The sequence below is a fragment of the Microtus pennsylvanicus genome, chromosome 14 (assembly GCF_037038515.1).
Source record: "Microtus pennsylvanicus isolate mMicPen1 chromosome 14, mMicPen1.hap1, whole genome shotgun sequence".
Taxonomy (NCBI): Eukaryota; Metazoa; Chordata; class Mammalia; order Rodentia; family Cricetidae; genus Microtus; species Microtus pennsylvanicus.
This window is the reverse complement of record NC_134592.1, coordinates 29984831-30007649: the sequence shown is the minus strand read 5'-3', so window position 1 is coordinate 30007649 and position 22819 is coordinate 29984831. Positions and strand designations below refer to the sequence as shown.

Below are 22819 nucleotides of genomic sequence, written 5' to 3'. Positions count from 1 at the left end.
GATGTGTCTAAATTCTTTGACACTTCCTTCAAAAGGTTGAGCTAAATTTTTCTGTTGTTGAGTGTCAACTAGACTTAGGGACTTGTCTCTACGAATGGAATGTGGCAGACATGGTGCTCTGCCATGTTGGAGGCTGGGTCATTACAGACATTGCCACCTCTTCCTTGGATCAGTGGGCCTCAGAGTAGCCAGCAGGATGTCACGAAAGTATGCAGCCTGTGGAAGGGTTTACCTGAGGAACTGAAGCTGCTCGCTGCCAGCTGGTTCCACACCTGTGAGCAGACTGAGACGTGCATGCTCCATCCTAGCTGGGCCTGATGATGGCAGTGTAGGCACACATCTGCACCGCAACCTCATCAGATGGCTGAGACAGCTGCCCAGGGCTGTCATCATCCCACATCGCTGGCCTACAGACACTGACATAATGAATGTGAACTACTATTTTAGGCTGCTATATTCTGGGGCTGTTTATTATCTAGCAATAGATAATTTGGTAAACTACGTAGCAGGCCCACACCTGGGAAAATGGAAATGTTTGTATAAAAACTTGATGTTTATATAAAAATCTATATGTAAGTGCTTTCAGCAACTTTACTCACAGTCTTCTCTACACTGGAAGCAATCCAGATGTCCTTCAACTGTTGAAAGATAAACAAACTGGGGTATATCCACACCACAACTCGTAACAGCACATAAAAGAAAAAAAATACTGATATATGCAACCGATAGAATAAAGCTGAGATGTTTCATCCTCAGAGGAAGGCTACATATTGCAGGATCCTACTTATCTGTTTGGGAAGAAGTGAAAACACATGTTTGCCCTGTGTCTGGCAAAAGAAATGCCTGCAAGGGAATCGAAGCTACCTTGGGATATTAGTATTTCTCTGTATTTTGATTGTGTGGTCATTACCTAATGAACACATCAGAATTAAACATGGAAAATGGGGGAGTTATTCTACATAAATTGTATCTTTATGCATAAATCTGATCAAGAAATGTCTATTTGAGGAAAATGTTTCATAAGAGTTTTGGATAATCTACTGTCTTCAGTAACTGCTTCAGAATTCAGTGCTATGAGTTCTCCACAGTCTGGTAATAGAGGAAGCCTTTGTAGGTGTGATTCACTGAAATGGAAAAATTTTCTTGCTTTGCAGATCTTATGAACTAACCCGGAAGGACCGACTGTACAAAAACATCATTCGAATGCAGCACACGCATGGATTCAAGGCTTTCCACATCCTCCCTCAGACCTTCCTCCTGCCAGCTGAGTACGCGGAGTTCTGTAGTAAGTGCTGGCTGAGGTGCCCTCGCACCTGGGCTTGAGGCAGATTTAACTTTGACATCGCTGACCTTAGAGCTTACTGGGTCTTTCCAAGTCTTTGAAAATTTTTGCTTAATTTGGAAGAACAGTTATAGTCATACACTTTAAATTACTTGTGTTTGGGTGGTGCTCCTGCGTGTTTGGTTTTGGTAGGATGACAGTGTGGCAGTAGTTTATGGAAGGACACACTGCTGTCATCCAGGCACGTCCTGTCCTGGGTAGTTTTGCCCATTCGTCTCTTCATTGTTGAGAGTAAGTGTGGCTTGAGGGCCTAAGCTCCTGTGAATGTGAACTGCAGGTTTCCTTTCTGGTGTCCCTTCCATTTCTCACTTGAATGTCTTGCTGCTTTGACTTCCAGACTTACGTTCTTTGGAGAACAAGTATCATGTCTTTAAAATTTGGACTTGCTCATTTGTCTTTTGAGGCAGGGTTTCACTAGGTGTCTCCAGCTGGCCTAGGACTTGCCATGTATGTAGATTGGGCTGGCCTCGAACTCACAGAGTTCCACCTGCTTCTGCCTTCTGAGTGCTGAGACTAAAGGTTGCTGCCATGGCCAGCATCATATGTTTTTTGTTGTTAAGTGTTTGGTGGTATCAGTCACACTTTTTCCTTTTGAGTTCATACTAATAAAAAGTACACGTAGGCATCTAATAGAAATCTGAATGTCAACTGCCTTGCTGGTAAAGTACCAGGAACATGTGGCCTAAATCTAGGTCTACAATGGGATTCTTATTTTTTTGTCCTCACGGAACTTACCATCCCAGGCCTGGCTGAGCAGCTGGGTTGTTTGTAGCTTCCCTGCTCACACAAGACCCCGACTCAGTAGGTGTGATGTAAGCAAAGTCCAGAGCATGGGGGCACATATGAGTGGCAACTGTGATCGTAGGGTTCCAGATACTAACCTCTCCTGACACTAGTCCTAAAGGAAATCCTGAAGTAATTCTCTGTTGCCGTTTAGAGGAATCAGATTTGCATCTTACTCCACTGTGGCCCTCCAGCCCTGGAGGCGGGAGCAGAAGGATGGTAGATGATGGCACAGGGTGAGAGTCCCTCTGTCAGCACAGCCTGGCTTGTTTCCCTGGATTGCATCTTCAGCCAGTCATTCTCATTCTTACAAGTTCTGCTTTAACAAAAGGAACTCAAAAGACACACAGCCTCTTTGCCAGTGCGACCTCATTTAGACCTAGCACACGCAGACCAGTATGTTCCTTGAGCACCAACCGGTGCAAATCACTCCTGTGATCACCACCCACAGACCATATCAGGGACTTCTTTTCTTTGGAAAAGCAGGGATAGGAAAGACGTACAGCAAAGAGGAAGCCTCTCGCAGGATGCAGGCATTCTGAGCTGCTGGTCCAGGCTTTCTGGCTTCTGTTCGGCATTTAAAACCAGTGTTGTCAGACAGCCGTGTTCCCGAGTCACATGTTGGAGCAGAAAGCTGCCTATTCACCCTAGCCATTTTCTTCTTCAAAGAGACAGTCCTTTTTGTTTGTAGAATCTGTCTCAAGTTCCCTTCTTTTCCTTTGGTGTCCCTCAAGCACATGCTATTCAGAAATTCTGTTTTCACAACACTGTAATACCTCAGCCTGCCTCACTTACTTGACTGTAGGCAATAGGAGATTTTTGAGAAGAAAAGAGATAGGAACACTAGCCACAAAAGCACCTGTGGAATAAAGAAGCCAAGAGAAGAAAAGTGATGTGGTTTTGAAAGTTGTTGCAGTGATGCGGCTAAGAGTGGCTGGGTCTGAGCTGTGTGGTGAGAGTGGACAAGTGTTAGTAGGTAGAGTAGAAGGACAAGCAAGGTTTATTAACTGGATGTGTGGAGTATCAGGCTAAAGGTCCAAATAGGCCTCCAAAGACGTGAGTTAGAGAAGCTGTGGGCATCATTGAGACCTCAAGGAGGGGTTGCTGGGGGTTGTGAGGGTGGTCGCCCAGGCTGGTCTCAAACTCCTGGGCCTCCCTGGGAGTCGAGATTACAGGTGTGAACCACTACTGCCCCACCAGGACTTGGAAGTCTAAGCAAGAATATAACTAGGACCGTGCAAGAGGAGCTGTTACAGGAAAGAGGACTGTTCAGTTTGGATGTGCTCTGGGGAGAGCAGGCAGTGATGTTTTGCAGCTCTGAGTTTAGCTAAAGATACAGAATCTGGAGGTGCTAGATGAAAGCGATGACTAGGAGATACAAGAAGATAGAGAAGCAGGCGCGCAGAGAGCCAGGCGGAAAGAGATGGTAGGAGAACATGGGAAGGAGGTCTCAGAAGGGGCAGTGGCTCCAGTAGAAGAGCGAACTTTAGAAAGGAGCTGGGACATCTTCCCTAAGTTAGGGGGGGGGGGTAAGAAAACTCAGTGCTGGCCAGGTAAGACTTTGCACGCAGCAGAAAGCGGTGGCTGGGTTCATGTGATGAATTCTCAGCCTGCCTAGAAAGGAGGGTGGTATGGTCTTATGCCAGGAGTGAGGGCAAAGTGTGGGGTTGTGTTTCTTAAAAGGGCAGAAAGGTCCTGATAGGGTCTTTGACAGGGTTGAGCATGATGTAAAGTTTTTCAGGGCCACTGGGAAGATGAGCCAAGGTGATCTCAAGATGATTAGCTTTTTGTCATAATAAGAAAAAGACTTAAGTTTGTATGTGGAGAGATTGAGCCTAGGAACCCAGTCACTACAGCCAGAGGAGCAAAAGCCTGAGGGGCGCCTGAATTGTTCACTGAGTCCTCAGTGAGCAGGGCTGGGAATATACCGCACAAATTCTTCCTGGTTCCTGGCCCCGTGTCCAGCTAATGTTTTGTAGAACTGAAGGTCTGTGACCCTGGAGAACCTGCCTAGGGGTCTGTTGGCCACTCCGGCCATTTCCCTCAAACAGACAGAAATGACAAGGAAGATGAGGGTGACAGCAGTGTGGATATCACGGAGCTTTCACCGGAACTGTTCTTTGGCATCGCCACGCATGGTGGAGGCTGAGAAGTCGTTCTGAGATGTGGACACAATTGTGGTATCATGCAGCTTATTGCAGACACTCAGATTTCAGTGCAGGAAGTTAATTTCTAGGACCATGATTTTCTAGGAGATCTTAGCAAATGAGACGAAAGCCATCATTTTGAAGACAAGACTAAGGAGTCCAGTAGTATCCTCATCCCTGAAAAACTTCTGCTCCTGGTCAGTGTTCTTCCAGTGTGCTGAACACGCTGTCACTGGAACTATGATGGGAAGGGCTTCAGCTTGTCTATAATATCTTCCTCTAAGCAGACTGCTCCGACCTCTGCCCTGCTTTTGCCTCTGATTTTTCTTGCTTCTTGCTCATTTTTTTTTAACATGCTAAAAAGAAATAGATCTTTATTCTAAAAGATCCCAAATCAGTGTAAAAATGCCAGCACAGGAGATGAATTCTGACGTTAGTTCTCATAGAACATCCAGTAATGAAGCACCAGAAGCAGGTTCATTTTTTTTTAATTAAGAAAAAAAGTTTTCCTTGCAGAATTGGGGTTTGAGCACAGCGTCCTGGCACGTTGTGGAAGGGTGCGGCCACTGAGCTACCTCCTAATCCCGTCACACGAGCTCACAGAGCAGAGTCCATCGAACAGCAGGCTAGCAGCAAATGCTGCACATCGCTATACTTAACCTACTCTGAAAATGAGAGTTCTCAACGTCCAATGGCGCTGGGGAGTACTGTCTGCAGGCAGCTTTGGTCAGCCTCTCAGAGGGCTCACAGCACCCAGTGTCTGTAAGCTTGTTTAATGTCTGTCTGATTGCTAGCCTGCACTTTGTGAGGTAGAGGTCTCCTTCCTACTGTGTATCCCACTCTAGGAAACTACTTGGCAGATTAAATACATAAAGGTTTCGAATGAGTCAATGTATGGAGCTTAGATGATTTAATCTTTTTGTTTGTTTGTTTTTGTATTAATAGCTTCTTGTCTTGAAATCTCCTGCAAGGGCATCTCAAGAGAGAGAGGATTATTTTGTCCTGCAGTTCCAGCAGCTGCAGTGCACCATGGTGCGGAAACTGCTAGGGAGGAAGGGACTGTGGAAGGAGCAGAAAGCTGGCTGGTCACATTGCTTCAACACTCAGGAAGTGACGAGTGAGCAAGTGGGGCTGGGCTGGGAAGGCTCAAGGGCCACCCCCAGCGACCCACTTCCTCCAGTGAGGTGCCACCTCCGTGGGGTTCCCATAACTTCTTCAAACAGAGCTACCAGCTGTGGGACATGTCATATTCAAGGCACAGCATGCTCAGCCTCAGTGCTTCCTCAGAGATTTGAGGGAGGTCGTAAAAGAATGACATATTTTGTGTTTAATGACCTCATTTCATATAGATTTAATTTTTTCTCATATGTAATTATAAACTTCTATAACACTATTTTGACATGATATAAATTACGTTTTTTTGAAGGAGTAATATATTTCCATGGTGTAAAACTAAATAAAACAGTAATCAGGGAAGAAACCTCCTTTTCTTTTTAAATTAAATTTTATTTTTGTGCACATTGATGTTTTGCCTATGTGTATGCCCGTGAAAGGGTGTCAGGTCCCAGATAGTTGAGGACTGTCATGTGGGTGCTGGGAATTGAACCCAGGTCCTCTGAAAGAGCTGTCAGTGCTCTTAACCACTGAGCCATCTCTCTAGCCGCAAGAAGCCTATTTTTGTTCATGGGTCTCAGCTATTTCCCTGGGCTCACCAGTGTTTGCTGCTAGTTTTTGCATGTCTTTCTGGGGACATTCTTGTCAATCACTGTCAAACAGCTTGAATGTGTGTGGGCATGGAGGGAAGCATGCAGTGGCTATTGCTTTTTGCTTTCTTCTTTTCATAGACTGTTCTACATCAATTAATTAACAATATTCTCATTGCATACGTTTGTTGAGGTTTCTCTTGTGTTGATCAGGTGCTTGCAAATGCAGCCTTTGAGATATTACATCCTCTGCCTGTTTGCAGCCATCTCTATGTGCTAAAGATGCTTTTTACATTTTCAATTGGTTGAAGTCAAGATGACTATAACTTTGTGGCATGTGGAAATGGCACGGAATTCAGTGTAAATGAGGTTTTATGGGAACACAGCCACTGTCCTTTGTTAGCATATTATCTGTTTTCAAGTTACAGCAGTAGAGTTGAATTCTTATAGCAGAGCTTGCATTTCCTATAAAACCAAAGGTGCTTATGGTTCAGCTTTTCATAATTAGTTTGTAGCCTGCAGCCCCTCACATAGGTATGATAGAGTAGATTTAATTAAATTAATCTCTTGCTTTTATAGCCCAGCATGGGATAACTTCATAAATATATACACACAATGTGGGATTTTTAAAGTTTTTTTTCCCCCCAAGACAGGGTTTCTCTGTGCAGCTTTGGAGTCTGTCCTGGAATTCACTCTGTAGGCGAGGCTGGCCTTGAACTCATAGTTCTGCTTGCCTCCATCTCCCAATTGCTGGGAATAAAGGCGTGCGCCACCACCACCACCTGGCTAAAGATTTATTTTGAAATTTTTAGCGTGCGCTCGTGTGTGTGTGTGTGTGTGTGTGTGTGTGTGTGTGTGTGTAGTGAATACAGGTGTCTGAGGAGTCCAGAAGAGTCCCTGCATTTGGAGTTAGAAGAGGTTGTGAGGTACCTGACATGGGTACTGGGAACCAGAGGATCCTCTGGAGGAGCAGCAAGGGCTCCTAGCCGCTGAACCCTGTTTCCACCCCCATACATGTTCCACACTCGTATGAACGGAGGTAGAGGATGCAGTTCTAAACCTGTTTAGTATCTAGAAGCTTTAGATTATACGTAGTGCTCTTTTTTTCTGGTGCTAATTCTGTTACGTTGCAGCCAGAGAAAAGGCAAGGCAAGATGGGGTAGACAAAGGTACTTAGGTCCCTCCCAGGTTCCCTTCAGGTAAAGTGGTTTGTGGTAGAGCCAAAGTCAAGTTCCTGTTTGGGGCATAAAAGAAACTTAGACTTTGCACAGGGGAGATGGAAGAGGAGGCTGCTGAGTGGTCTGGGAAGATATGCCGCCCTGGGGCTGTTGCTGGTGCCAGGCTCTTGGCTCCTAGAGTCCTGAAGTCTGCCTGGGTGGGACCCTGTTCAGGGTCAGGGGACATTCGTGTCTCAGTGGGAAGAGCAGAGGTGGGATTAACACACACAGGTGGCAGCACTTGGCCTTTTAATAACTCAAACCAGAGACTATAAACTTGAGGGAACTTTATTGGGTTTATGCTTTTGTGTTCTGGATAAAATGATGTTATCCTGATGCAGAACAGCTGGCTGTTTGAGAGGCCAGAAACACTTTCACTCACGTGGTTTTATTTCTTCACACACTGCACCCTTTTAGAGGAGAAAATAGCAAGAAACCAGCATCTTAGTTTTCAGCTTTTCCTTCTTCCTTGGAAACGGTGGGTGTGGGGTTCATCAGAAGAGGAAGGGGCAGAGGTAGAGTGGAGCCTGCCACCAGCTTCTCTCTTTCCTGGGGTTTCCCCCGCAGTTCCCCATGATTCTGTCCCCCCAATCCTAGGATATTCCCCAAGTAGAAGTCAGAACCCTCAGCTTCTTCCCAGACCATGAAGGAGTCCCAGGGAGTATCAGTGCCAAATTTCTGCTTTTTCTTCTTATGACCCAAAGATACTTAAAAACAGACCTGAAGCTGGTGGGCTGTAGGCCACCTTGTGCTCGTGGATCATGATGCTTCCTTGCCCTATCGCGCTGCCTGGTTTCCGAGATCTGAAGAATTATTCAAAGGAAGCAGCTGTATTTGGAGATATAAAAAACTCAGTTGTCTCTATCTATTGGCAGTCCTTCAGTTAACAAAAATGAGATTTTCAGTTTCCTGAAGGTTGTTTTTGGTAACAGACTAACATTCAGATTTGACCTTATTTCCATCCTTATGTAAGGAAGAGGAAATAGTGGAAGATATGATTGTGTGAGTAATTTGCTATCCTCCTCCCTTTCCTTCTTCTGCTTCTTCCTGCCTAAGTTCCCTTTCTGGGGCAACTCTAAGACAGTGATGCGCTGCTGCTCCCCAGCTGCAGGTTTAGAAGGTTCTTGGGTACTGTTGTTGCAGTTTAAGATAATAAACTCATATCCCTTCTTTTTTTTTTCCCTTTCCTTTTTATCTCCCAATATTTTGAGCAGATTCATATTCAAAGGACCGGGGACCTTGGATAGTAAAACCAGTGGCCTCTTCTAGGGGGCGGGGCGTCTACTTGATCAACAATGTAAGTATGCAGAGAACTGCAGACCTGGCACTTTTTGAGCAGGTATTTCCTTCTGCACTGAGTTCAGATGTGAGTGGAGGCTGGGTGTGCACCGCTGTTCACTCTGCTGGGAGCGTCTTCCCTTGCTCGGCCTTGGCCCAGCATGTCCACGGCCAGAATGTCACTTGCTAGACTGGTTTTGGGGAGAAGGCAGCCTGTTGTATTAGCACAGAAGTGTCTTCTGCTTTGGGCTTGTCCTGTCATCTCCTCAGCACTGAGCTGTAGCACGAATAATAAAACCCAGAGACAGAGATGGGGGGAAAGCTGAAGAGTAGAGAAGCAGAGCAGTCAGCCACTAGAGAGACCTTTTAGGGGTGACCCTCAGACTCCACACTCCAGTGAGTTCCTGTCTCTTCCCCTTTATATTCCTCTCTCTGTCCAGCCATTTCACTCCTGTCTCCACCTCCCTAGTGCTGGGATTAACAATGTGTGACTCCCAAACAAAAGTGTGTGAGCCACCACCACCTGGATCTGTTCCTCGATTGATTTTGTGTAGCCTTGAACTCATAGAGAGATCTGTCTTCCTCTGTCTCCTGAGTCCAGGGATTAAAGGTGTGTGCACCACTCCCTGACCTCTAGTGACTTTGCTTTGTAATGTTGCACCCCCCCCCCCCCACCTCTCCTTGTACGGGTGTAGCATGCTGACCGTTAGCTGTGCATAGCTGGATTTGGTGAAGAGCTTGCCTTCTCCCTTCTGGAATAGGTAGGGCTCTTGTGGTGGTGAGGAGAAGCTTATGGTGAATTCCATCTTGGGCAGAGCTTCTTTTGTTCTCTCTATAATGCCTGTTTGGGGATAGAGTGTCTTCAGTTCTTTCCTCCTCCATAAGAACCGTGCACCTATACAAAATGTCCTTTTAAGAACCATCTTAGATGTGATCCCCTGACGTACATGCTACTGCTCAGGTGCTGGAGAACTCCCACTGCCTCACTGCTCCCAGGCGGTGGGAACTCTCCTGACTTACTCCTTGGCCCACCACACTCTTGTTCTGCTCACTGCCAGTCTATCCCTTTTCAGGGCCTCCTTGGGAATCTTCGTTACCTGGTATTGGGGCTGGAGCTCCCTCTGCTCTGCTCTGTTTTGATTTTCCCCTTGATCTTATCTGCTCCCTGTCTTTGAAGATTTACTTAGACTTTTGATCTATTCTGGCTCCTTTTGCTTTTTTTCTAGCCTTTGTTATTATTTCATTCTTTTGAAAATATCCTTTCTTTCTTTCCAGTGAGCCCTGGAAGGGAAGGTTGGGGTAGATGTATCGTGTGTGTGTGGTCAATACTCCATCTTAAATTCCCCAGTTATTTTTTCACATTGAGCTATTTTCTGTGTATGCAGAAATGAACTTTCTAAAGTCTTTCACTTTGGAAAGTCCTTAGGATCAGTCTGGATCCAAAACTGTACAGTAAACAGTTATGGCCAGACCGTTCTCACTGGAGAAATGATAGCTTCTAGTTCTGGCTGAGCAATTGCTACAGCATCAGGCCCCAGCCAGGGGTCCTGTTACCTGGAGTCGCTCAACCCTGGGTCCTGTGTGAGCTTAAAACATGGTGTTATGCCTTGGCTCTTTCTTGTCCCTGTGACCTTGGCATAAGGCTCCTATCTGACAGTCTTGCCTTCAGCTCTGCCAGGAGCGCAGTGTTGTTTGAATTGCAAGAACGGCACTAGTTTGGGTTTGGGTTTTAGCTGCCAAATGGAATTGCTATTGAGAGTCAGCTACGGTTCAAGTTTGCTTTTTATTTTCTTAGACACGAGTCAAAGAGAATAGGATCTATTCCCAGCTCATCTGGGGCCTTTTTCTTTTGGAATGATCTTTTGCCCTAGTGATTTGTTCTTTTCAAGCTAACATCATAAAGAATAGAAAAGCTAAACTTTCCTTAATGGAGCTGGGAACCTCTTGCTCCAAACCTTCACTGAGGCTGAGGCTCATAAAGGGAATGACGCGTCTTTAGGGAATGCACGTTTGGCAGCCTATGTAAGAGTCGCTTTCTCCCTCCCACCTCTCCACAGGCTCAGTCCCTTGAGACCCCCTGCATAGATCAAAGTACTTGGCTAGCCCTTTGCCAGCTGTCCCTCCTACCCCCGCTGGAGAAGCTTGGGAATGAAGCTGATTCTTTTAGGTATTTAGTGAAGGTGCCAGACAGAAGCCTGGGCAGATGCCAGCCTGCACAGGAGAGCTGGTAACATGTGGGTCTAATGGGAACATATTCCCATTTCACCCCCAAACTGGAATTTTATCACCTTTTACCCAGACCTACAAACTGCACTGTTAATCTTCCTCTCTTCTTAACCACCCCTTCTTTTCCATACCTGGACCCTTTCCCTGGAATATGTGACCCATTAGCCAACTGGATGAAGTAACTCTTTCCAAGGCTGCTGCCTGCTTTTCTTTCAGAGTTGAGGGGGAGGGAGAGAGAGTGCTGAGGCAAAGGGTGGGTGCAGAACCAGGAGTGGGGGAGGAACTGTCGCAGGGGGCTAGAGATAGATGTTAGGGTCAAATGAAAATGTCACTCCTTGTCTTCCCACTAGCGTGAGAAGACCCATTAGTAAAACCTCCCTGTAGTTGTTATAACCTATTGGAAAACATACACCAAAGCAACTTTTTTACCATAAGGAGAGCAAAAAAAAAAAAAAGGAAAGAAAAAGTGTGGCTTTTGTGCAGCACCGAAGACAGCATTGTGAACTCATCCAGAGGGAAACATCCTAGTGGGTTGACTGATACGGCTCCTAATGATGTGCTCTTATCCAGAAATACAGCCTAAGGAACAAAGCTGATTACTCCAGCTTCTTCAGTAACCTGACCAAATGTCATGCTTTCCCAACCTAGGATATTGAAATTGAGGTGGGGGAAGACCTGGTGTTTTCTGATGAAGGTATGAATCTCACTGCTGAGGTCCAGTGCAGTCATCTGTGTGCCATCGTTATCCTGAGATTGTGAAGTACCGAAAGACTGAGGTCACACTCTTTACCCCGTCCTCCTTGTGCATAGAATCCCATTTTCTCTCTCTCTCTAGTAATAGACGTCCTGAGATTGTGAAGTACCGAAAGACTGAGGTCACACTCTTTACCCCATCCTCCTTGTGCATAGAATCCCATTTTCTCTCTCTCTCTTTTATATTTCTTTGCATGTATTTATCTTGTGTTCTCTGTGTTTCTTATTGTTTGGCAGTTATTTAGGAAGTGCTGGCTGTGTGTCAGATGCTATCATTCCTTAAAACCTTTGGAGAAATCCTAATTATTTTGTGTGTTCTAATTCTTCTGTGTCTTCATATCAGTTGAGTGCGTTGCTCTGGCATATGGCATGCAGAGATGGATGTTGTTGAATTGTGAAATCTAGTAGTGAGAATCACACAGATACTGTTGAATTTGCAGCAATAGTAATAGCAACTGATGCACTTTTTTGAGATATATTTTTGAGAGGATTTCACTATGTAGACTCTAACTGACCTAGAACTCATAGAGATCCCTGCCTCTGCCTTCTGAGAGCTGGGACTAAAAATGCGTGCAGTACTGCCAGCACCAGCTGATGCTTCTTGAGCATTTAACTCGCACCTTCCATTTGCTTTCCAAATAGAATCTCCTAATAAGATTACTCTTTACAAGAACCTCTTGTGAGAGCTACTGTTTTCTTCGCGTTGTAGCTGAAGTCCTGGTTCCAGAGCATCTCCTTGACCACCACCCTTTTCTACTCTGCAGTAACCTAACACGTACCCCAAGCTTGAATCTTAAAATCCAGTTAGGAAAATCGATATCTTTCCAGTTTCCACAGCAATTTTGATTCCTGTATTAGCCTGCTTTTTTTTTTCTTTTTTTGGGAGGAAATTCAACCTTGAAATGGAAATACTTTTAAATTAGTTAACAGAGGATTTAGTGAATAGGAAATACTCTTAAGGATATCAAAAACATTTACTTGGGCTTTAATGTACAATACCAGTTGAAGGAACCATTTTCAAATAACCGTTTAGTCCATGTGCGTTCCATTTTCCTTATGCAGCTAGGAATGAGTGGTAAGACAGCTGAGCAGGTACTAAGGAGTCTCAACTCAGGAGTCGATGCTATGCATAGTTGGGTGACTAGAGATTTAGGGAGTGGAAAGAGGAAGTAGGCACGGGCACTAGATATGTCACGGGGTTGAGAGCCACCTCCAGTGTATTCTCTGGTACAGAGGACAGGTGGGTACCTGTCATGTCCCTGTTGTAGTCCCTAGGAGTTTCTCAGATGGAGCCTACAATTGTTGCATAGTTGTAGCTTATAGGTACTGCGTAGCTGTGATTGATTAACTTCATGTCTGGAACACAGCCCGCAGCTTTATTGCCTTTCTAGTGATTACATGCGGTCTTACTCGCTAACTTGGAAATGGAGATAGTACTTGTGATAGACTGATCAAGAAGTGTAAGGGCATCAGGAAGTGGGATGGGTGATTGCGTTCATTCAGGATGAATGAATACTGATGTCATTGTGTTCGTTTGATACATAGAGATGAGCTGTAAAAGTTGAGGTCTGCCTTTGAGATAATGGCAGTAGTAGTGGGGCTAAGGAATGGCTTGTTACAGACTTTTGGGGACAGTTATTTCGTGCCACGATTTGGGGAGCACTACGAACAGTGCTTGAAAGTGAGTCTTCCGCTACACCCCCGGGCACAGTGCTGCTCTAATGGTTGCAGCTCTGACAGAGCTGTCCCACCCCAACCGTCCTTCATCTCTAGGATGTAGATGGTGGTATACCTGCCCCTGGGTTGGGTGAGGATGAAATAATACTGGGGACGTGCTAAGAACAGCTCTTGGCACCTGGTAAATGCTTGGTACCTCTATTAAATTGTAATTATTTCTGCAGATGCTGCTAGTTATTTCCAAGCAGCAACGATAGTTAATCTCATAATTGCTATTGTTGCCATTTGCAGTCTGGAGCCCTTTGTTCATCTGGATTGACTGCAGCTGATCCTTCGTCTTAATCTGATAACAGATGCAGTTGTTCTGTTTGAGATGCATTCATCTTACTGCTTCTTCCACGTGGAGTCTGCAATAACTTCCTGCTTCCCACCATATTAAATCTCAACTCCTGTGCCAAAGGCTCCCTGCTTCTGCTATTCCCTTCCCTTCCTGCCATTTCCCCCTTAGAACTTTCAGCCCCAGGCTCATGAATCTGCCTCCCTCCTTTCTGCAGGCCTTTGCAAATGACAGTGGCCTCCTTTTCTCCCCTGCGCATGCCCGAAGCTTTCACTGCTTAGTTCTGTGTCTGCTCTTTTGCTGGCCACAGTTGGCCTTTCTGTCACAGCCCTGCAGACTGGCCCCTTTGTCAGTGTGACATCTTATATTTGTGGAACTGCTGCTCCATGCCCCTTTAGAGCCTACATTTTGCTGTTCTAACCCGAAACAATAAACCCTTTAGGGGAAAGGAGCCGCTGAACCTGAAGTTCTGCGCGGGCACAGTTGTGTCTGTTTTCCTCATCACTGAGTGCTCGGTGCTTTACCTGTGGGCGCAATACCCACTGTTCTTACGTAAACAATTTTTACCTATTGGCGAGATCTTTAAAGGATCCCATTCAGCCTTTACAGTTGGTTAGCAGATGACTTAAGTCTCCCTGGGAATGCTAGGCTCTATCATGCATCTGTGTCTGTCCAGAACAGCCTAATGAGAGGTGCATTGGGACTAGTGTAGTGTTTTAAAACTTCCATTTGTCTTCATATTTTAAAAGAAGCAGCTTTTTATTATTTAAGTAGCTCTAATTTTGTTGGCAAATAACTATTTTATACGATGCATATAAATCTTTAAAGCTATTTAGCTGCATTTATTTGAGAGGTGCTATGTAAATTTATTTTTCCCTATTGTAATTGGGTGCTCACAGTGGTATTTCATCTGACCAGGTGATTATTCTGGGTTTCCACAGTATCGTTTCTTAAAAGGGTAAGAGCTTTGCTCCTCACTATACATTCTAGGATTTCTCTCTTTTCATTCCTTTCTGTTTACTCAACAGCCAAACCAGATCTCCCTGGAAGAGAACATCTTGGTCTCCCGTTACATTAACAACCCCCTGCTCATAGATGGTGAGTTGTGATTGACTCTTGACTAGATGGGGCTGGATCTTGCTCAACTCTGTAACCTCTTCATAGTCTTCTCTAGTAAATTTTAAAGCTAGTCTGATAGTTTTGGTACCCGTAGTTCCAGAGATGAGGATGTTTTTTTTTTTATCATCCTTCTGAAACTGAAATTAAGTGATATAGGAGAGATACTGCTCACACACACACACACACACACACACACACACACACACACACACACACACACACACACTCAGATGTCTGGTGGGTAAGCCGGATACAGCATGTAAGCCACACATGGCAAAAAAATATTTTTCCATAGAGCCATATAAACAAATAATTAGCCAGTTGTAGTAAATTATCTGAAGTAAATTCACTTCTGTCTGCTACACCTGGGAGGCATAATCTAAGAACATTCCCATGTTTTTGAACAAACTGAGGTCACAAGATTCTTGTCTTGGTTTCTTGGTGTTTTCTCACATTCACTCAAAAATCTCCACGTATGAATTTATTCTTGGACCATGTTCCAACATTGTCCTTTGTATTTAGCAACTACATTGCATAGCACGGTATGAGCAATGCTTCTTTAGTCTCAAAACTCAAGATGTGTCTAGTGTGTGCTTTGTGTGAGGTGGATTGTCATCTTTCATAGTTCTTGGTTGTGCTGTCCTGTTCATCGCAACAGAAAGCAGATGAACTTCATTTTTCTTGTGACTCCCAACTTTCTTTCTTCCTAGATTTCAAGTTTGACGTGCGCCTCTATGTGCTCGTGACCTCCTATGACCCCCTTGTCATCTATCTCTATGAGGAAGGATTGGCTAGGTAAGAGGCTTTCTTAGGCAGAGGGATTGGCTGGGATGGTAGAGTGGATCCACTGAAGAGGTGTCTAAGACCAGCTGCTTCTTTGTTAGGTTCAACTCAGGGCACTAGAGTGCACCAGGTGGCTTCAAAGGACAGGACACAGTCTTGGTAGTCTACACTTGCAGGCTTCACAAAGTGTGTGGAAACACACACTTTCTTCAGGTGTAGAGGCCACAGGGCAATTTCATGCATGAGGGTTGTTATGAGAGACCTAGGGTATTAAGAAAAAATGTAATTTTTTTCAGAGTAGATCTAGAAGGGAAAAGAAAAAGCCACATTTAATTTACTTGTACACCAGGTCCTTCTGTCAGTGCTTGCATCAGTAGTACCTGCTGCCGTTTTACAGCAGAACAAACGGCTTTGCATAAACGGGGTGACAGTGTCTTTTCTCAGCTCCCCTAATGAGGCAGTGCATAGGATTGGAGCTCATTGAATAGCTGTGTTTCTCATATTCAGGGGGTGTCCATGGCTTTCATACCTTAATGTACAGGTTATATACTTTGCTGTGGTTGTAAATACAGTTTTCTTGGGTGTTTAGTAGGTTTTAAAGTAATACCTATCAACAGAATTAAATTATAAATTTATAATAAGTTGGAGTTTTGTCTCCTGTACCCACAGGTAACAGTTCCTATAAATCTTTTAAGCTATTTTAAAGTCTGTAACTTTGCTATGTGTTCCTTTCCCTTACTTTTTTTTTAAAATCAGCTAGTTCACTCTGCAGTTCTTCTGCATCATGGCCTTGGTGGAATAGTGTGTAGCAGTCTAAAGGGAGCTTTGCATCTGTGTGCAGACAAAGTGAATGGGAAAGTCAGTCTATGTCTGTTTCTGATTGCAGGAAAGTTGTTTTGGAAATGGAGACTACATGAATAAAATAAGGTTAATTCTTTGTGTTTATGAAAAAAAAAACCAGATGAATCCCTGTCCTCACAGAACTTCTCCAGCACCTGCCCATGGCTTTGACAGGCTGTACTGTACTGAACTGTGACAACTGAGTTTTCTCTTTCCAGTTTTGGAGTGAGGGCACTAACAAAAACCTCTTGCTAGCCGAGCCATGTCTTCCCTTCACCTCTAGGTGGCAATGACAGCTTTTGTAAGTTCTGTCATATTCTTAACTAAGATTTATGACTTGCAGCCTTGGGAACACTGGAGACAACTGACACTCCATTGTCCTGCCCGCTTGTCCCTTGAAAACTGAGAAGGAGAAAAAGAAAACATTTCCCAGTTGAATAAAGGCCTGGACCAGGCATCACACATGAACTATTAGCTCCGATTCAGTTATCATAAGGAAGACATTTCCCAGAGCGTTTATGGATATGAGCTCCTGTACTTTGAAGCGTACAGAGAAAGAAGCCCAATATAAATATCAAAACCTAGTTTCTGTATTGTCTAGAACAGAGAGAAGGTAAAATACTCCTGCTGTTTCTGGGGCATAGGGTGCAATGGAGTGTGGTTTCAGAGCTGAGACTTCTGACCCTTCCCTCTCTTGTGCAATGAGCGTCTTCATTATCCTTCCTCCATTCATCCTCATCCCAATTCATCCATGGTCCTGCTTGGTCTTCTGGAAGAGAGAAGGTGTTTATGCACCCTGTTTCTCCAGGGTGTCATACCGGTATCTTTTGTGCCATAGCCTGAAGATGTTTCACCTACAGTATTTGTAACCCTCACTATAGGTAAAAATTTACATAGTTTTTGCATCTTTATGGTTCAAAACATAAAATGAGAGCGTCTCTAGCATACATTACAGTTTGCTGCAGATGTGTAAATAACTCTGACTACATGTTGTGTTAGATGTCAGAGTTAGTGGCAGTTGTCTCGTTTCCAGTAGGAACTGGCATGTACGTGTGCGTGCATACACACATTTATATGGCCGGGGCATGCTTTTCTCACAGTTGGCGAAATACCTTTTTAATTACTCCTATCATCAAGCCAGAAAAGGAAAATGAAAATTTTCAGGTCTTTGGTGGGTTCACCTGAAACCTAGTTGGGTATTGAAGTCCTTACCATAGGCATATCCATGCATTATCCAAGCTGTTTGTGCAGACATACAGGACGCGCTGTTCTGTGCAGGCGCTTCGGTGCGCCTATGCAGTCACTGTTGATCTTGGCATCCGCTTGCCTCTCAGGCCTCAAAGTGCGCTTAGCTGTGTCATTACGTTCAGCATCTGTCTACAGCTCCTCCGCACCTGCAGCTTCTGCTAATCTTGGGTCACGTGCGTGCGTTTTGTGTAGCCATAACTGAAGGTAATCAGCGTGGGATGAGATCATCAGGTTCCTTTCCTTTGAGACGAGAAGAAAGCCATAATCATTCTGAAGAGACAGACCTAGAGGCAAGAAGAATTAGTTTCCTTCTTTAGGCTTTTATACCCTGTCATTTTTGTTGGGAGCTTCAAATTAATGGTGGGAGAGTGAAAGTTCACTTTTTAAAGGTCATTGCATTGTGAAATAGGTTCTGTTGTGTAAATTCCTTTCCCTTTTAACCTTTGAAAGAAAAAGACACCCCCTCCCCATTTCATTCTGGCTAATGTTTCCATCTCTCTTTGTTTTGCTCATAAAAAGCAGACCCTCACTGTTTGTTTCTTGTGTAGAAGGCTTTGCCTGTGCATATATAAATTCAGTGCATGCCGAGGTGAAGGAGGGCATTGGATCCTCTGGAACTTAGAGATGGTTTGAACTGTCATGTGGGTGCTGGGACCTGAACCCGGGTCCTTTACAAAAGCAGCAAGTGCTGTTAACTGCTGAGCCATCTTTCCAGCTCCGTCTCACTGTTTGTTCTATGTAGGTAAATAGTAAAGAGATGGGAAAGTGGAGCTGCCCACCTGGCACCAGCATCAGCTGTCTCGTGGTCTGGTAGCGGTGCTTCCGCTCCTCTGCCGCTGTCGAACCCTGCGCAGGCTCCTGCTATACAATGTCTGTGGAAGTTGCTGTTTTGAACTAGTAAAACGGAGGCAATGCATTTCTAGAGAGAGGGGTGTAGTTCTCACCAAAATGGTGGAGATACACTTTTATGTCAGAAGTAGAATCCAAAAAGGTTTGGTTCTGGATTTTACAACTATAGAAGGATCCAATCTCGGATATAAATGATTTGATACAGTCCGTTTTGAGACAAAGCTAATAGCTAAATTTGCACTGAAACAGGAATTTTTTTTTAATTAAGATGACATTGAGTTGAAAAGCACATGTGTTGTCAGTGACTGAAAGAAAGGTAGCAGCAGCTCCAGCTCATGAAGAGTCCGTGGGGAGCTCTGAGGGTCGCGCCCACGCTGCACGCTGTGGAAATGGGAACTGAAGGCCTCTTCTAGTGCTGCCCTTTTGCAGCTTCGTGGTCACCCTTCCCCAGCCGTTTACCCAGGGGAGACTTAGAGAAGACCCCAGTCATCTGTAGGCCTTTCTTCCCTCCCCCACCCCCAGGCCCTTCTTCAGTAGTCTTGCTTGCTAATTAACACTGGCTCCGGGGGATATTTACCTTTTCTGTGCTGGATTCCTGTGGTTTTGAAAGAATTCAGGTACTTGCTGATTGCCAAGGAATTCAGATTACCTCACAGGCTGCATACTGTCCAGAGTCTGCCACAGCAGCAAATTGGGGGAAGAGACACCAGCAACAGGGAGAAGCCCTTCCTAGCCTCCCTGTCACTCTCTCTGGCAGGCCCTTGCTGTTTGTAAAGTTTGAGTCATTTCTGGCTCTGAGGACAGGATCAGGCTGGTAATCCCCTCCCAGACATTGTGCAGGGCGCTGCCCAGTCACTGCAGCTTCTTGGCAGCCTCCCCGCTGCAGCTGGTCCACAGTAGATCAGAGCACTCTTGGGCCTCTTGTTCTCTTCCCTAAGACTTTTCTAGGTCAGGCTAGGATGAAACCCAGTGGCTTCTGGCAAGGGTGCCTGAGGTGAAGTCTCATTGCCTAGGCCTCTCTGCTCAGGACAGCTGTATCTGCTAAAGATAACTCCTGTGCCACTATTACAGCCTCCTTTCTTTGTGCATTTGTTCTGAATGGAGAAAGTGTATCTGCTAAATCGAGTACTCAGCTCTAATACATCTAGGCTCCATGACCATGACCAGAAGAATATATGCTGTCAGATTTGTAGAGCTACACAGTTTGTGCAGGGAGGAGAGTATGGAAGCCCTCACTGGCTTTGTGTTTGCTTCCATGCTGGTAAAGGTTTGGAAACAAGCAGCTTACGTACCCACCACAGATGTTTCTTGACTTGCCATTGACTCATGTCCCAACATAGCCATAATCAGTTTGTTGCTATCTAGGGGTCTTGATAGGTGCCTCCCATCCCCCATCAGATAAAGAATTAAAAGGCAGGACAAAACAACAAACAAACAAACAAATCCCTCTACTATCCAGTAGCGGTGGGGGAATCTCAGACAGAGCCCAGAGTCAGCCTGTAAAGAAATGCTTTTGTTAAGTGTGCGGCAGCACACACACAGCAGGGCACATGCAGAGAAAGGCCCTGCAGAGCACAGCTGAGACTTGTGAAGCCGAAGCCTGGTCTTTGAGGGGGCTTCTTCCCTGGATGTAGGGTTGGTCAGTTTGAGCAAAGATAGGGAGACTGATAGATTGACAGTTTGGGGGTAAACATGTCCTGAACTTGCCTCGAACTTATCAGAGTGGTCCATAGCTGGGCTCCAGTGGTGGAGGGGCTGTAGGCCTTTGTGCCTGGCCAGAAATATTAGGAAGAAGCTGGAAGCTTGCTATCTTGGTTTCCTAGTCATGGCCTGTCTTCCTGTCTACCTGTCAAGAGTATCTGTTCAACTCTAGTTCCCTCAAGTTGAAAATAGCACCAATTGGAAATGCAATTAAAAAGGTTTTATTATCTTTATTTTATATGTAAGTGCACTACATATGTGCAGTGCTGGAGGAGGCCAGAAGAAAGAGTCTGGGGTTACAGGTAGTTGTGAGCTGCCATGTGGGTGCTGAGATTGAACCCAGGTTATCTGGAAGAGCAGCCAATGCTCTAAATTGCTGAGCCTTTAATCTCCTCAGCCCCTGAAAATGCATTTAACACGCCTAACCTACCAGACACATTAGCTTAGCAATATGGTTTACTGTTGCATGTCAGTTGTCATGATGGTGCGAGTGACTGGCTGCAGCTTGCTCTGCTGTTCAGGGTTGCAAGATAACACCAGTGCATATTTCTAGTGTGGGAAAAGATCAGTATTCAGAACTCAAAGTGTGATTTCTTCAGAATGCAGATTATCCTTACACCATCGTAAAGTGGAAAACTATCAAGCTGCTGTGTGTGTTTACTACTAAAGCCTGTTCTTCAGTCACACGCTCCCATTTCTGAGAAATCCTGATTCCATGTGAGAAGCAGAAAAGACAAAGTGTAGCTTTTAAGACTTTGTTTTCAAAATAGAGATCACCTGTATTCATTTACAGATTGATAATCTTTTCTTGGCCTAAAGGTCAAGGCTGTGAAATTCTGTTGTGTGGGCTTTCTTAGGTCTTATTATTTAATTACAGTCATCTGTCTGTCTGCGTGCACATGCATCATAGTACATGGATGGAAGTCAGAGGACAACTTGGGATTGCTTCTCTCTTCCACGTGAGCCCCAGAACTCTTCTCAGATCTTCAGGCTTGGTGTACAAGTGCCTTTTCTGGTTGAGCCATCTCGAGGGCCCAGTGTACTTCCTTATACCCCCCCCCCATATACACTTTCTTTCTCTCCCCCTTTCTCTCTTTAATAGCATTATTTTTTTGATTGAAAGTGAATGTTTTTCATGCGGTATATACTGATCATCATTTGCCCTTCCTCATCTCCTCGCACACCCGCCCTATCTATCCAACTCCATGGTTTCTTTCACTCTCTTTAGAAAACAAACAAGCAAATAAAAAAATTAGACCAGTATTAAAAAACAACAACAAAGAAAAAGCACAAGGAACACAAACACCAACAAAACCCATAAAAACACAAAATTGGAATTAGTGGTGGCGCACGTCTTTAATCCCAGCACTCAGTAGGCAGAGGCAGGTAGATCTCTGAGTTCTAGGCCAGCCTGGTCTGCAGAGCAAACTTCAGGACAGCCAGGGCTACACATAGAAACCCTGTTTTGAAACAAACAAACCAAAAACAAGCAAGCAAAAAAACCAGGAATTGGAAGCCATATTAAGTAAGCAAAAGACAAGTAAGGCAAAAAATGTCCAAACGAAGTAATATGAGCCAAATAAATAAATAAATAGCCCAAAATATCATTGAGTTGGTTTTGTACTGGCCATGTGCTGGATGTGGGCCTGCCCCGAGTGTTTCTATACTGTGAGACTCCGTGGGAGGGCCCCAGTGTCTTAAATCTTGATCTCCGTCAGAGCGAGGGTCAGTACTTATGTTGTATTAGGATGAGTGTTTGCAGATTTGGTTTCCTCTAGCTCGTTAGTAGGGAAATTGTGTGGAAACTTTCAGGCCTAGTAGGATGATGTGTGATAGTGTGTGATGGTCACAGATCTAAATGCTCATGGTGCCTTCCCAGAGGGCGCTGCTCAGGCAGACATTGGAGCATGGAGAAGTAGCTGCTCCTATGCACAGGCCCTTGTGCTGTGCGGCTCCCAAGTCTCTCGGAGTGGAATGGCCAGGCCTTTTGTTGTTCTCAAGTTCACAAGAAACTTACTCATTTCCTCTGAGACTTTGCATTTTGAGCATTTGGACTTGTGAAGAAGCTATCCGAGTACCTGCCCAGAGACCCCGTCTGGCTCTGCCAGTTTGTCCTACTCACGTTCTTTAACCAAAGGGCCCAGCCAAGGATGGCGGTTTAGTTCTGCTGTCAAGTCTCCTGACTTCTGAAGTCTGGAGCAGCTCTTCAGCATTTCTGTGACTTCCTGACCTCGGCGTTTTGGTAGATGACAGGCTAGTCATTTTGCAATTTGTCCTTCAATTTGGGTTTGTCTGTACTTTCTCATGATTAAACTTTGGTTGCTCATTTGGCGTCAGAGTCCCACAGAAGTGGTGGTAAGTTCCCATTTCAGTATATTTGATGGTATATGCTAATTATTTAGTATTTGATTAAGGTAGTGCCTTCCAGATTCCTCCACTGTAAAATGACTTTTCTTCCCTCTGTGATTACCAAGAATTTATGATGAGGTGGTTGAAACCATATAAAACTTACTCCGTATCTCAGTTTCAACAAAGCTTTCATATCTACTGATATTTCTTGCTTGAGTGAATTATTACAGTAGTGACTGCCAGATGATGATTTTCAAATCCCATCATCCTTTTATTTGTATTATTTGGCATTTTACTTTGAGGAAAAGGTTTTTCTCCTTATGATTATGTAGTCATTTGTTTATATGAACACATACTGAAAGATTTCTATTTCAATGGGTCCTTTTACTATACTGTTTCATTTTCACACTCTGTTTGTCCCGGGTTTGGACAATGGGGGCCCCTTTATGCTGGCTTTTGTGTCCTTT

At 44.6% G+C, this 22819-nt stretch overlaps 1 protein-coding gene across 26 annotated transcripts in view; it reads left to right on the top strand.

The window, feature by feature from the left end:
- Positions 1 to 22819, top strand: part of Ttll5 (tubulin tyrosine ligase like 5) — a 276835-nt gene that overhangs the window by 21796 nt on the left and 232220 nt on the right. For 22 of the 26 annotated variants that reach the window (XM_075947960.1, XM_075947950.1, XM_075947964.1 and 19 more), the window contains 4 exons: positions 1155 to 1285; positions 8407 to 8489; positions 14492 to 14561; positions 15293 to 15377. In XM_075947960.1, coding sequence (XP_075804075.1) covers positions 1155 to 1285; positions 8407 to 8489; positions 14492 to 14561; positions 15293 to 15377 — 369 coding nt within the window. Of the gene's footprint in view, positions 1 to 1154; positions 1286 to 8406; positions 8490 to 14491; positions 14562 to 15292; positions 15378 to 22819 lie in introns of those variants that run through there. The other 4 variants (XM_075947975.1, XM_075947974.1, XM_075947970.1 and 1 more) reach the window with 2 other exon arrangements.